This window comes from Trachurus trachurus (assembly GCF_905171665.1).
Source record: "Trachurus trachurus genome assembly, chromosome: 14".
Classification (NCBI taxonomy): domain Eukaryota; kingdom Metazoa; phylum Chordata; class Actinopteri; order Carangiformes; family Carangidae; genus Trachurus; species Trachurus trachurus.
This window is the reverse complement of record NC_139903.1, coordinates 17,587,919-17,603,082: the sequence shown is the minus strand read 5'-3', so window position 1 is coordinate 17,603,082 and position 15,164 is coordinate 17,587,919. Positions and strand designations below refer to the sequence as shown.

Below are 15,164 nucleotides of genomic sequence, written 5' to 3'. Positions count from 1 at the left end.
TGTGGCCTTTCTAGAACTGGCCTCGATAAACAGCGCCACCATGTGGCCGGCAGGGCTCATGTTTCTTGGGCAGGTAATGCACAGGGTTAGAAATAAATAGAGATAGAATAGATAATTAGAGAGTTAATCAAATTTAGCAGTAAATAATTTAGGAGCAGCGACCTTTATTGCCCTGGGTACAGAATTCAGTGGATTGAGGGACAGTCGGATAGTCACATGAAGGGGACGGACGACCAAAGGTCACATGAGGTCATACAAGATAACAAATGGATCAAAAGACAGCAAGGGGCAAAATGTGTTTACACTTCCAGAGTAACACCCAGGGTCGACTCTCCAGGGGTCAGAGGGTTAAACCACACACATAAGAAGACAGTTATTTTGAGTTTATGTAGAAATGAGGGAGTTGAAACAGCAGGAGATACTGTCCTCAGGTCAGTGGAGCTGTGTTTCGCTCCGTTTGTAGTAGAAAGTACTTCTCTACATATGCAGCATATTAATGTCTTTGATCCATTGAACAGTTGATATGTGCTTGTTTTCTAAATAACTACCTTTTTCTTTTCTTTTAAGTCTGAAGAAGTTAAAATCAAAGGAAGAGCGTCGACTAAAGAGGAAGGCGCATAAACAGTCGTTTCAGGATAAGCAGGTTATCAAGGATGAGATCATGCAGAAGAAACAAGACTCTGCAGCTCAGAGTCAACAGAAAGGTACTGCAGCACACACAGCATGCCTGAAATGTTTGTTTAGAAGTATGTTTATATTCTCATCAGTTGATTTCAAGTATGTTTTCATATCAGTACATTTTGAGAGGAGAGGAAAAAGGTGGGAAAGCAGCAGAAAGAAGAGATTTGAGTTTTACAAATCACACATTTTTAACACAAATACTGTGAGGGTGAATAAAAATCTGCTTTAAAAACGTAGTGCTCTTTGTTGGACAAGCGGTGTAATAGGTTGTAATAGTGCCAGGTTTCATTTTGCTTGCAGGCAACAGCAGTTTTGTTTTGTGATAATAATCAGTTGTAATCTTTTTGTTTCTTCTGTGGCCGACAGCCTGGTTGATGTACAGGGATCGAGTTCTGCTGCAGATCAGCCAGAACATGGAGCTGCTGAGGCAGGAGAAGAGCCTCCAGGTGTCGGCCCTGACCAGCAGCCTGGGGCCGTGGCTGGAGCTGGACTCGTCGAGGGGGAACGCGTTGGCCCAGAGGATGTTGAACTGGCAGCAGGAGGAATCGCTCGGCACGTTTTGTCAGGCTGTCGAACTCCTACTGGAACGGAAGAACCGGGTTTGGGCTCGTGTCTTGCTCCAGCTCCTGAGCAGTTGTCTGGAAATAAATCCGAAACTCAACAACTGGGCGTGTCGGCTCAACGACGCAGGTGAGCAGCGTCATTTGCAAGTGTTAATATGAAGTTCTGAGTTTACAACGGCACCAGGTTGTTAAGTCTGACCGGCTGATTTCTGCTTCACAGGCCTGACCGCTGCAAAATCCTTTATTGAACGTCACTGTGAACACTTGGAGCAGCTGGACCTGACTGTGCTGCTCAGCTTTGACCCATTGCAGGAGATGATTATTGACAGACTCGGTACTAGGCCGGAGATTTTTTCAAGCATTGGCTTGACAATGACTGAATACCTGAAACAGGCATCACCGCATGACATGAGACTGTTTATCTGGACTCTGGAGGAGCATAGAGATGACTATCTGTCCTGCCACACTATACTGGATGAATATTTTGATATGATGGGTACGTTTGTTTGTAACATCGTCTGAAGACCTGTTTATGTTGTGCAGACTTTGTGATTTAACTCACAGTTCTTTGTTTTTCAGATGGTCTTTGTTCAGTCTTAAAAAAGTCTGACGAAAATCAAAATGTAAGTCTCAAACACTTTTTGTTTTCCTGGGTTGATATGACAACATAGAGCTGAACATAAATGGGAAATATGCTTGTCATGTCAATAGTTTGCTGAGAAAAGCACACTGTGCAGACATCTGAAGTAAATCCTCACTTGTTTTCATTTCAGAATTCTCCTATGAAGGCTAAGAGCCGAAGTCGGAAAAGGAAACAGAAGGTCAGAAGTCTTTGCTTGAAAAATGAAAGAAAAAAAATACTATAACGTCATATTTTAAAATGTAGGTTATATTTCCTGCCTCTGAAGTGTTTCCTGTCGTCTCCTTCTCAGGGTCTTTTGCCTTGGACGGGCCCGAGAGCTGTAACTCCAAGAGAGGAGTCGGACCAAGACTTATTTGAAGATGATTCTTTGTAAGTTTGTTTCTTCATGTGGACATTTTGATTTATATTAAAACTGTTGTTAGAACTTTTTTATTTATTAATCATGAAACTGTTCATCCTCCTGTGAACAGATCATTCCTTCACCCTGGTGATCCGTTCACTGTTCCCAACCATCTTCGAGAGCAAGTGGCTGATTTTGAGGATCAGTACAACGGCGGCAGACACAGAGGTCACTATAAACAGATTTTGGACAACAACCCTGACCCAACAAAAGAGAGTTTGTATGAGTGAGTGAGATAACAAATCTTTATTTTTATTCATTACTTAATCAGGGAGGAAGATTTTTTTTTAAGTATTTTGCTTGTTTTCCAATGTGGATGTTGGAGCTTTCTTCTCTCCAATAAGTAACAATCTTAGTTTATCAGCATCTATTCCTTATTTTTATCAGCATTAGAATATTGAGTTTTCTGAATATTTGTTAACGTTTTGTATTTAATCCCGTGCTGCAGCTACTTTGCCCAGATCTTGGAGGAGCACGGCCCTCTGGTTGCCGAGGACCCGCTGCTGGTGGGAGAACTGGTCAATTTTCCTCTGGTGGCTCAGCAGAAGATCCAAGAGGCAGGCGGGTTCGAGTCCTTCCTCCTGGAGTCCCTTCGCTTCATAAAGATGGGGAGGTGTATCGGGCTGGCGAGGCACGCTGTGACCCTGCAGCAGGCCGGACACGGAGCGAGCCTGGACGACCTGGACGACATCGCGGACCATCCGTCCCCCGATTTGTACGAATGTGCCGTCTCGAACTCTCTGGTCGATTCGTCATCTACACAGACTGAAATCTTCCCCGTCCTCCCGAATCCTTACGCATTTAGCTTCCAGCCAAACGGTGGCGTTCCTGTGGTGAACAAGCCCACGTACCCCAATTGGAGCAGCGGTGACAATCCACAGCAACAAGCCTCTTTCTTTCCGTCTGCAAACCCCTGGGCGGCGTGTAATAATTGGTCGGTGGGTGACGGGTCTGGAGACGGACGTATGGAAACGTGTTCGTCTGTGGACGGAGCCGCAACATCGACAGCTGAGGAAAACAGTTTGAGCAGACATACAGCAACACAGGTTCATGCCAGAACACTTTTTATTTATTTATTTATTTATTTAATTAATTCACTAGATAAATATCTAAACATGTTAATGCAGGATGAACCATTTTGTAAGTTTGAATTTCTCTCGTTTCGTTCTCAGACGTCTCCAGAGAGCATGAGCAGTGTGGCAGTGAACACGGAGCTTCTTGAGCCTTTTGAGAGCTGCCCGGTGAGTTGAGAAGCTTCAGGTATCTGTGACTGTTGAAGGAGAGTCTGACTGAAAGGGTTAAAAACTAAACAGCCAATAGTTGTAACGGTTAATAGTAAATAAATAAATCATGTTTTCCACGTGGATCTACTGCTGCTCTCTTTTTAACACGATGCCCTCAACTCTCAGTGCAGTGTATTGTTTATTAACAGCAGTGGATAGAAACCTGTATTTATTGTATTTATTTTATTTCAATTTTATTTTATCTGAAATCACAAAAATCATTTAAATTTAATTCCCAATTCAGAAACTTGCATTATTATTTATGGATTTTAAATCTATTTCTGCATTTGTGTGTTTTTAATGTGTTGCTTTGTGGTATCGGTGGGTTTCAAGGTCAAGACATGAAGTGGATTTGGTTCTTTAAAAGTAAACAGGCTGTTGAAGATAGTAAAGGCTTGAATGTGAAATCTAAGATCTTTTATTGCTTTTTTGTTTTTGTAAATGTTTGCAGCTAAATCAAATGAACTTATTCAGATTTTTGTGGCTGCAGAGAACCAGTGTCAATCATCACTTAGTCTAAACTAACCCTGACCTCTACATCTTCTGGCTCATTTATTGTTGACGCTCATGTGTCCAGGGCGACATCAACTGTAAGGAGAGGAGCAACGAGATGCTGGAGAAGCAGATCCAGTTGATTGAAAACGGCGGTGATGAAATCAACAGAAAGTTAATAAAAGAAATGCTTCCCATGAGGGAAGAACTCATGAACATCGTTTTCACTACACGTGTAGGTCCATAACCAGCTGTAAATACTGTAAATGCATAAGTGAAGAAATTGATCCAAGAGGCTGAAGTGTATGTTGTTGGTGGTTTTCTGTTGTCAAGGTGACGAACAGAGAGCTGGCAATATTCCAGCAAAAACTGGAGGAGGAGGTGAAGAAGGACCAGAAGGAGAAGAAAGAAAACCAGGAGGTGCTGAAGTCCCTGAAGCAGGAGATAGAGGCGCTGGCGGAGGAACAAGAGAGGTAGGACGGAGGAGGACGGATCAACCTGGACACAGTCAAGTGATTGGTTTAAAATTATTATCATTTTATATCTGTGTCATTTTCCGCACAGTCTGGCCAGAAACATCAGAGAGAAGAAAAGCGGCTACGAGGCGAAGTTCACCGATTTCCTGGAGCTGGGGTGAGTGAACACAGAGAGAGAGAGAGAGAGAAACTAAAACCCTCCTGGAGTTTTTGGCTCACTTCTTCTTTCTCGTTGTTTCTTCAGTAATCAGTCGGCAGCTGAGAAGATGAGTCTGGAGGATGAGATCAATCGGTGTAAAACCTTGTTCAGCTCGGCCAGCAGGAGGTCTCTCACAGCTCAGGTACCAGACACGTCTAACACATTCATACATGTCTGAAGGAAGCCTTTACATTTTGCTTTTCAAGTTGTAAAAACGACACGTGAAGACTGAAAGAGTTGCTGTTTTTTTTTTGTAAATGTAAATGTCTTTGTAAATATATCGGTTTATCAACACAGCATATTTACTCTCAGCTCTCAGACTGAGGAGACTTTTCCACGCATTAAGATTATTATTTACTAGTGTGAGTGTTGAGGAGCGGTTGAACCATCTTCATTCACAATGCAGTAAATGGAAAACACTGAATAAAATTGTTAATTTCCTTCGAAATAGCGCCAGCTGATGATGATGAGGATGATGAGTCTCCATTTTGTTTGTCCTCCAGTTGTTGGTGGCGGAGAGCAACAGGGACCAGGGTTTGTTCGGCCTCTACAGGGAGCTGAACACCGCCAAGGCTCTGCTGGCCAAACTGGACGAAGCAGTTCACAGGTCAGAGAAGTGAAACCACGGCCGAGACTCGACGAGGATCACGCGCCTGTCAGATAACGTCACGTCTCATGTTCTTCGTCTCTCCAGGTTCCCGAACCAAGATCTAGAAATGGCGAGAAACGGCTTCAGAGTCAACGTCCAAGAAATTGAAAAGAAAATCTCCACTGCAGAGGTACAGGATCCACCCTCCACTAGAGTGTTTTCAGTTGATAAATGTTTTTTTCTGTCCGACAAGCGGAGCCTAAAGCCAGGTCGCAAACCACCGCGCCGAAGGCTCCACTGCTGCTGAGGGCGGTCAGGTAGCGGAGAGCGGAGACAGATAATACTACGAGGACTTTCAGATGTGCTGCACACACCAGGACTTCACCGCTGCTTGGCAGCAGGAGGATGTCGGCCTCGCCATGGGGTGTTCAATCTCCTCCATCTTGTTTGTTGCGGCCGTTGAGGTTATCCTCTTTTGGGCAGTCACTGGGTCAGAACCACACATCTTCAGAGTAGGGAGGGGGGTCACCTTGCTGTCAAAGCAACCTGTCCGTGGACGGAGCTACACGGCGGAGCTCTCAGACAGGCGGATAGGGAACATGGTGAAGAAACAACTTGCAGACAGCCTGGCCAGGACAGATCACAGTCTGCTCCCTGGCAAGTACAAGCTTCGGCATTTATTACCAGTCTCGTGACCATCTGGTGAGAGCAGCAGACGCCCAAGTACGAACTGGAAAGAAGTGGAAAGTCAAAGAGGAGGTCGACTTGACAATCAGAAGGTTGCAGCACCGCCCCTTTTCTGGCCAAGAGCCTGACGATGAAGAGAGGAAAGCCATGATGGTAGGAGAGGTGACGAAGGCTGAGCAGGAGGGACATGTGTCCCAGGGCCAGCAGCGAGGTCGGACGTCACGGGACGGTGTTGTAGACAGATCACTGTGGTGGTCCGACCTGTGGAAGACCCCGCACGCCAGGCTCAGCTCTCTGATTGGAGCGACCTACGACACTCAGCCGTGCCTCCGTGACCTCCACCAGTGGTTTGGCAGTGAAGAGTCTCCTGTGCGATGCCACCGACAGTGTTTACCTCGAGCAGCAGCTGCAGTTTACTGGGGAAAGTTGTTGAGACACCACTCTGACCCGTCGTCGTGATGTGGTCTGCAGCCAGGACAACTGTGCTGCTGGTTGAGCTCACAGCGGCTGGAGGCTGATCATAAGAGGAAACAAGGAAAATACTCCGACCTGGCTGTGGGGTGCGGGGAAGCTGGCTGGAGGTTTGGCATGGGGCTTTGTTGGCTCCTCGACCCTTCGGCTGCTCCGTGGCTTCGCAGGGCCACGGGGGAACTGGCAGAAGAGGCAGAAAGAGGCAGCTTCTGGTTATGGGTGAGGAGGAAGGTCGAGGAGTCGGGGGTCGGACGGTACCTAGGGCATCAGCAGGAGGGAGAGATCCCTGCCATCGCTCCGCCACCAGGAGATGTTCTGTTGTTCAAGGAGTGAAACGTCTGTGATTGCGCGGTACTAAGGGCGTACTGCCTAGAGCAGCACCGGGGAGGTGCGCCAGGCAGACCACCAACCCGTATTGCAGATCTGCAGCATGTAAACCACTGCTGCTGTGACTCAGGTTCATAAACCACCCAACTGGAATATGTTTGCTGATCAACTACTTTTGCATCTGCACCAAAATCAATCAAATCAATGTACATGTATGACAACATGTATGACTGCACTCATGTTCCTAGACCTCAAAAGAGCAACTGTGAGAAACAGTGAATTTAAAATGATGGATTCAATGCTAAATATCTCATTTTTGAAGAATATTAACAAAAGCCATGACATATTCAGTAGGGATGGGACGAAATATCGTTTGGCGAAATTTCGCGATACAAAATGTGACGAAATGCATCGTGCTGCAAAAAAACGTATCGCGAAATAAACACAGGCACGCCGCGGCATAATAATTGGCACGCTGGCACCTCCACCGCTAAATTTCTCACTGCCACCAGCTCACGAGTCACTGTTTTGTTTTCCGGGCTTTCTGCGCTCTTATTTTGAAAGGACAGCTGGAGAGAAGGAGGAGGGAGAGAGAGAGAGAGATGATTTCATTTGACACGCAGCAAAGGCGGAACCCAGGGTCGCTGCACACCCCGACACTCGCGGCTCAATTCTGAGATCAAGTGACGGTGAGCGGCCTGACGCTGCGTCATTATTACCGCCGTGGCCCAGGGCAGACGCACGGTCACCGGGGATCTCCGCGGGTCCGTCAGCGCAGCCGAACGGCCGTGCCGTGGTTTAGCTCCGTCCTCTGCCCGGCGTCGACAACGTCGAGCTAACGTGTCCTTTTTCACTCTCCACTCTTTCAGCCCCATGTTCTCACATCCTCACGTCCTCACAGCAGCTTCTGTTATTATGAATTAACCTGGCGATGATGTTGTAACCCACCTACACAGCTGTTAAATGATTGGCTGTCTGTCTGGCTGTTTGTCTGTCGGGTCTTTGAGATGTTGTGACTGTTACATTCTGATATGATTTTTTTTCTGGATGCACTGAAATCTGTTTTGGCATTTTCCTCCCAGTGCAATATGTTTTACATGTAGGCTAAGTTTCTGATAGGATCCAGGTTCCTGTTGTAAAAAATGGGGAAATATCTTCAAAACTGGATGTGGCTATATGGATAGATTAAAATCCCAGATGTTGTATGTCACATTGCTTTATTGTAGTAGCACCCTCAATGACAAGAAAATTTCAAACTGGCACTTGCACTGCTATTTTTTATTTTTAAGAAAAACTCCTAGGCCAGGCTAACCTAGAGAGGGAGGCTGATATAGAAATAGGAAAGCAGTGTGTGTGTAAAAATAATTATTGATTATTTTAGAGAAATTAACAACCTAGAGACTAAACACAGAGAAAAGGTCTGAAATAGAAACAGAAAGCAGTTTCCCTGTTTGTGTGCAACTGGAGCAAAATAAATAAGTTATAATTTATTATATAATTTATTTTTCATCCTTTTTTTTATATCGTATCGTGGCATATCGTATCGTGACCCTGGCATATCGAAGTGCATCGTTTCGTGAGTTTAGGTGTATCGTCCCATCCCTAATATTCAGTGTAAACCAGTTTAGTTCTGACTCTCCTCTGTTTGTTCCACAGACACAGTACAAGGAGCAGATCGATCAAACCAAGAACGGCAGAAGAGTCAGTGACTTGACCCCCGTCACCGTCAACCAGTCTGAACCTCCAGCACCAGTAAGAACCAGGACCAGTCGTCTTTATCACTGATCATGTGTCATATACAAAGTTCACATTCAGATAGATCTAAGTTTGAGGACCTCCGATAACTGTTTCCCGTTTCCTGTTCTGTTGCAGCTCGCCAAAGAGTTTCACCCTCACTCCTCAGCCCAGGCGTCACACATCAGCCCCCCGACCCTCCCCAAACCTGCAGCGGCGCCACAGCTGCAGCACAAACCTCCGCCCAGCTCCGGCCCCTGGGGGGAGATGGCAGCAGCTGAGCCACAGCTGCATAACAAACCCAGGAACTCGTGCTGGGCCGAGCCCGGGCTTGAGCCCAAGTTCCTCCGCAGCACCGTGTTCAACAGCGCCATGGAGCGGCTGTCGGCCATTTTCCCTGACTACTCGAGGTAACACTGGAGAACTGGTGTCAAGTTCGACTATTGACTGTATAAAGGTCATTTTTTCACTATTCTATCAGTCTTTATTTCCATCTAGTAGAGCAAGATGGACAAATATGAGCTTCAGTGGCTGAATAGCAAGACACTTCAGCACAGAAATATTAAACTAGATGTGAGATCAGTGTCAAGATTTCACATGTTTAGCTCAGTGTGAAAGTTAGATCAAATTCTTAAAATTCAAATCTAAAGAACATTTTTGTTTTTATACCTAAAAATAATCCTATTGGCAGATTATTAGACAAGATTTAAACCCCAAATTTTGGTGCAAACGTCCACTCACTGGTATTAAAATCAGTTTACTGTGTGTGTTCAGGTCGGACCTGATGATGCTTGTTCAGGAGTTGCGTTCGTCCACCGGTGGAAGCCTCAGCAGCATGGGGCTGCGGGACGTTGTTGAAGGAGTGACCCAGATGATCCTGGATCAGCAGGTAGGCGTCGTCTTGTTGAGTAATCAAAATAGTGACGTAGTGAGCAGAGACACATCTGGACCACATGTGTGGTTTTGGCCTTTACATTGATAAGTCTCTTTCCTGGAGAAAGACTCGTCTCTCTGGCTCTGAGCTCCTCACCGACGACCTGCAGTGATGTTGTCAGTTCAGGGTGGCGAGACAATGATGGTGATGGGTGTTTGGTTTTTTTTCTTCCTCTCAGGAGAAGATGAATTCAGTCAGATCCAACATGGTGGGGCGCGAGAGTCCGGCTCAGTGTGCTACTCATTCTCTGGTAAACCCAGTCCCGGTCTGGCAGCCAGTGGTGGCGCAGAGAACCACACATCCCAACGCAGTAAGTCCAGACTGGTCCAACAGTCCAACACACTGACACTATTCAAACGGGTTTGACGTGAAGACGTGGATGGAAACATGACTCTGGAGAAGAAATAAACATTTTAACTCTAATCTAACTGTATATCAGGGATCAGGATTACCAGGATTATATACAAAAATTTACATAAAATGTAAAAAAATCCAAATAGATAAACCAAGAATCAAAATAAACATTTCTTTTTATTGAAGTCAAGTTTTATTTATAGAGTACAGTACTGTACAATAACAGTTTGATTAAAATAAGAGATGAAAGGCAAAATAACAAGACACATGGTTTTGCCAGTATTTTACTGATAGGCACGAAAGTACAGCTGAGGCTGATGGGAATGTTTTTAGCTCTGCATGTTGTTAATAATGGTAATAATTCAAAGAAGTGGACACATAAAACAAATACCAAGTAGTTTTCACTCTTCAGGAACGTCTGCACAGGCTGTTTCAACCTCATTTTACTGTCATCCATAAGGAGGGAAATACAACTTGATTAATGAAGTACTGGACAGTAATGTCAGGTGTCTAGTGTCCAGTTTGGATCTGACTGTGTGTGTGTGCTTCAGATTAACATGGAGGATCCCTGCATCATCTGTCACGATGACATGAGTCCAGACGACATGTGTGTGCTGGAGTGTCGACACAGCTTCCATAAAGAGGCGAGCAGCATCATTATTAACTCCTAACAACTACTGTCACTAGGAACATACAGACAGGATTTGATTAATTGTTCTTAAATCACTCTTGAAGATAAAAGTGAAATGAGTCAGAAAAGGTTAATTTTCTCTGACTTGTCCTTAAGTTCTTAAAAATATATTTAACATGACTTGACCTTCAGACCAAACCGGATCTTCTTTTTTTTTTTTACTGAAGTGTTACATTTAGTCAAGTTGAAACCTAGCCTATATATACATGATAGCAGAGTGTGTGTATGTGTATATCGACTGGTTCTGATGTGCTGCCCCTGTTGTGTTTGTGCTCAGTGTATAAAGTCGTGGCTGAAGGAGCAGAGCACCTGTCCCACCTGCAGAGACCACGCCTTGCTGCCGGACGACTTCCCCGCGCTGGGCCGGAGACGCCAGCTCCCTTAATGTCTTAAAGCTGCATGCCTTGATGTTTGTTACCTGAATGTTTGCTTTTATGTTAATCATTTCATTTTATTACGCTATTAATTTTTTTTTTGTATTATTGAATTGTTGATGTCGAGCAAGATATCAATTTATATTATGAAGAAATAAAACATTTCGTCAGATCACCTGGTCTGGTCTGTCTCATTTCAGAGGGAACTCTGCTCCGTTGGTAGCATCAGGTTCACAGGTGTGAGGCACTGAGTCGTGCTTTTTCATTAACTACAGTACCAGCCTGAAAGTCACGGTCTGCAACATGTGATGTTTATTAAACTGAAAATCACAAGGATTTTCACTATTTATCACCAGTGGTCAAGTGTATTTACTCATGAAGGGAAATGTTAAGTCAAAGTCACATCATTCATCAGTGGAGTCTCTCCAGAGTCGTCTTCTTTTTCACTTCAGAGCTGATTCAGGTTCATGTCCTGTCGTGTATGACAGGTCTCAGTTACCCGAGTGCTGGTGTGAGGTTCAGACTCTGCAGAGCTTCAGGGGGAAGTTCTCTGTGATCAGATGATCGTCATGTAGCACGATGACCACGTTGACTTCAAACTCTGAAGGACAGAAACAAACATGTCACATCACAACAACCAGCGTCGGTGTTTTCTTTGTTTTTGTGACCAACACTGGTGTAGCTGTGAGCAGCAGCAAGCTAGAGCTGCAACAATGTTGATTACTTGATTGACAGAAAATTAATTGAAACAGACAATCCAATAATATTCATGGTTGATTGTTCAAAAGCTTCAGTGTTTTGCTTCTTTTCCTTGTCACATCAGACTAAAATAAGCTTTGATATATTATAACTGGCACCTTTTCTGGCCATTTCTTATAAATCAAGAATACACACTACACGTTGCAGCCCAGGGAGGGATTGCTCTTAAAATACATTTTCTACATAAAAAGCTGAAAACATGATAATGAGAGTGATTTGGAGGCGTTTACTGACCAACTTTGAAGTTGGTGGTCTCCAGCGTGGGGCTGGTGAAGAGCCGGGGGAACACCATGTAGATGGGGATGGAGAGGCTGTGACAGACGTCGCCTTCAGCGATCTGGATGTTCTGGATCTCTGTGGCGTCTCTGGCGTAACCTTCAGCACAACCTGCACACACAGCAGAGGATGTTTAAAAAAAAATAGATCCTGCATCCCTCGTTCAGTCCAATCCTGTGGCAGCGTGAACTCACCACAGGTCTCTACTCGCACAAGCTGCAGTTCAATGCTCTTGATGGGGACGTCCGAGTTCTCCACCACCACCTCTCCGGTCAGCGGCTGGCTGATCACACAGTTGGTGGCGTCTAAATGGCCTCTGATCAGAAACTTTGGCAGTGAAGTTCTCTGCAGACAGAAGGGAAGCGTTTCCTCTTAGTACAGATTTAAATCAAACCAAAAGTATTATATAATATGAGTGGTCTCTTCACCTCGCGGATGTTCTGCAGGGTGTCTGGAGTGATGGTGAAATTGACCGGGGTGGGAATGACCTTCGCTTTCTGTGGCTAAAAATACAAGAAATGGATTTAACACAACTCATCTGAGAGCAACAGTGACGACAAAACTGAAGGTGCGGATCTGATTCACACAAAAATGTTTGATCCCGAATGTGTTACTCTTGGAAATCTCAATGAGACTAGACAAAGACTGACCACAGACATATCCAGACAGCAACATATTTTACTAAGAACATTTTAAGTATTGAACAAAATATTGGTGTAGGTATTAAACAGAGCTCATTCTGACTTGACTGCACTGAACCCTGTGCTGGTTCGGTTTGAGCCTTGTTGAGAGCTGAATTTCCTTTTATTGTCATTGGGTAATAAAGCACAACAAAATTTAGGTGCATCTGTCCCTTATAATTTAAAAAAGATAAAAACAAATATACAAAGAGTAATTTAAGATTTTTTTTTTTTTTAAGTAGGTAGAATGCAAATATATAGGTATGTACTGTATATCTACAAATATACAACAGATGTTACTAGTGCAAATTCACATACACATTGTGCAGGTTTTCTCTGTGGGGTGTTGGAATGAAACTGAGTCTTGAGGTTTGAGGCTCCGTAGCGTTTACCAGACGCCAGCAGTTCAAAGTGTCTATGGAGTGGGTGTGTGGGGTCTTCACAGCTTTACATCATTACAGTAGTTAATTTAAAAGACTTACCTGACAGTGCACGATGAACTCACAGTTCCTGCTCAGGTCTTTGGCCAGCAGGGAGCGCTTCATGTCACAGCGGAGGGAGTACTGAGGGGAGGTGGAGCAAAAACAGGATGGTTTTAACAGAAAAACTTGCAGTAAAGCAAATGACGACATCTGAATGACGTTTGAAAATTAACTTTATGTTATGTCCTTTCTAATTAGTAGATTTTTAAATGATCTTCTGCACAGCCTCCTGTTAACTTCAGACTAATTTCTATCTGAATATGTGTAGCTAAGTGTTTTTTTTTCACCCAGATGTGAGACTGAAAAGCATGAAAAAGGTTGTGGTGCTCACACAGTAACTGTTCTCCCATAATATTACAGCGCAAAATGCCTCTTTTGTCCCATTTCTGTAATTATTTATGATGCACAAAGTTGAGTTACAGTCTCAATTCTTAGGGCTCAAAACTCTTCACCCCCTCACTGACCTGGATGTTGACAAAGACGCCGTGATACGTCTCGTACAGAACTTTGTTTCCTTTAGCGAGCAGAGGGAACTCAAACGGGATCTCAGTCTTCCCTCCTGGGATCTTTCCGGCCTTGGCCACCTCGATGTTACTGCTGATCAGCTGGATAGGCTGTAACGTGTGACAGGAGGGTGTGACTGATGTGAGCTACACAGTGTAAAGACATCTTGAATATCAATATTGTGTTGTTAGGTTGACTGGGAGATCTCGTCCCACGAACATTAAATTGATCAGTAATAAAACTGAGGCATAAAATGTTCATCAGTGGCTGCAGGCCCGACTTCGGACCTCCTGACTGACAGCTGAAACTCAACTCCAGTTCACTGGCTTCACCTTGACAGAGTTGTAGAAAGCCTCGAAGACGCCCACACTCTTGGAGCTCAGCTGCAGGTTCACCAGTCCCTCCATGCTCAGAGAGATGCCGTGGTGCTGCAGCGGCTCCTTACACATCAGCACGATGACACCGGCCACCACTTCCTGTACACACACAAACACACACACAGCTGAGATCCTGTCCGGTGATGCCCAAGTTCTACAATCATCATTTCAAACAACAAAACACTGATGTTAAACCTCATTAGATCAATGCGTCCTTTCCAACTCTGTTTTTTTCAGGCCACTATTGCAGCAACTCAGACATAATTTGTTTGTACCAGAGTTGCACTGTATTCTGTGACCTGATTGGGAATTTAGTTTTTATTACCACTAAATAACACCCATATGCACCAGACAGCAGGAATAAACCTGGCCCTATACTTACTCTGATATCAACTCTTTTTGAGTAGATTGTGTGTTTTGATAATGAGTGTATAATTAGAGTTTATAATTCCTGATCTAGACTGATATGATCTGGGTCGTGATATTTTTTCTCTGTTTAACTTACATATCTGAGCTTCCCATTCACATCAACGGGAGGTGCTAAAGGCGGAAGCTACAGATTATAGCTCATCAGCTGCTGGTCATGTGCTAACAGGACGCCACCGCCTCCTAAATTACTAGACGGTTGGTTCTTTATTAATTTATTTAGTTAATTAGTTAGCTACACTGTTTTGTTTTAACTAAGTTCACATTTCACCGCAGAAAAGTCACGTTAGCTAAACAGGCTACAGAGGCTGTTACGTACTTACCCCCTCATGATAAACTTTGTTCGCTCTTTTCAGTCTTATATCCAAAGTGACACTCATGTCTGGTCGTGGCTCGTCAGACAGACATTCAAAGAACTGGTTTGAGGCTCCTTTTTTTTGTTACCGCAACAAAAATAACAGCGTTATTCTGTTTATGTCAAACAAACCGTCTCGTTTCTTCCGCCCGGCAGCAGCGTCAACACAACTTCCGGTCCGGTGCCTTCACAATAAAAGTATCATCAGCTCTCAGCCCGTGTTCCTCGAAAACGTTTCCGGCTTAAATTCTTCAAAGTAAAGGCAGATTTTACAAATCTAAAACAACTAAAATGTGCTAAATAATCAATGTTCCGTAAAATATATTAGATATAATCCTCTCACTCTATGGAAATGTCTGAATTCTGTGTAACCAGGTTTTATAGATTATTTAACAGAATTAAATTTA

At 44.2% G+C, this 15,164-nt stretch overlaps 2 protein-coding genes across 2 annotated transcripts in view; one reads left to right on the top strand and one right to left on the bottom strand.

The window, feature by feature from the left end:
* Positions 1-10,985, top strand: part of ttc3 (tetratricopeptide repeat domain 3) — a 31,860-nt gene extending 20,875 nt beyond the window's left edge. The window contains exons 29-49 of the mRNA XM_083987066.1: positions 568-704; positions 1,048-1,371; positions 1,465-1,740; positions 1,824-1,867; positions 2,018-2,065; positions 2,177-2,256; positions 2,358-2,513; positions 2,736-3,333; positions 3,460-3,528; positions 4,148-4,297; positions 4,396-4,535; positions 4,627-4,695; positions 4,783-4,879; positions 5,241-5,344; positions 5,432-5,516; positions 8,468-8,563; positions 8,684-8,955; positions 9,320-9,434; positions 9,658-9,789; positions 10,385-10,477; positions 10,802-10,985. Of these exons, the coding sequence (XP_083843192.1) occupies positions 568-704; positions 1,048-1,371; positions 1,465-1,740; positions 1,824-1,867; positions 2,018-2,065; positions 2,177-2,256; positions 2,358-2,513; positions 2,736-3,333; positions 3,460-3,528; positions 4,148-4,297; positions 4,396-4,535; positions 4,627-4,695; positions 4,783-4,879; positions 5,241-5,344; positions 5,432-5,516; positions 8,468-8,563; positions 8,684-8,955; positions 9,320-9,434; positions 9,658-9,789; positions 10,385-10,477; positions 10,802-10,909 (3,193 nt within the window). The 3' untranslated portion in view covers positions 10,910-10,985. The remainder of the gene's footprint in view (positions 1-567; positions 705-1,047; positions 1,372-1,464; positions 1,741-1,823; positions 1,868-2,017; positions 2,066-2,176; positions 2,257-2,357; positions 2,514-2,735; positions 3,334-3,459; positions 3,529-4,147; positions 4,298-4,395; positions 4,536-4,626; positions 4,696-4,782; positions 4,880-5,240; positions 5,345-5,431; positions 5,517-8,467; positions 8,564-8,683; positions 8,956-9,319; positions 9,435-9,657; positions 9,790-10,384; positions 10,478-10,801) is intronic.
* A 263-nt stretch (positions 10,986-11,248) lies between these two features.
* On the bottom strand, positions 11,249-14,933 carry vps26c (VPS26 endosomal protein sorting factor C). The gene is made up of 8 exons (XM_083987362.1): positions 14,726-14,933; positions 13,932-14,075; positions 13,560-13,709; positions 13,096-13,176; positions 12,362-12,436; positions 12,128-12,278; positions 11,892-12,044; positions 11,249-11,499 (listed from the first exon to the last, which is right to left on the bottom strand). The coding sequence occupies exons 1-8, from the start codon at positions 14,780-14,782 to the stop codon at positions 11,417-11,419; spliced, it is 894 nt and encodes a 297-aa protein (XP_083843488.1). The 5' UTR covers positions 14,783-14,933; the 3' UTR covers positions 11,249-11,416.
* Between the last annotated feature and the right edge of the window lie 231 nt (positions 14,934-15,164).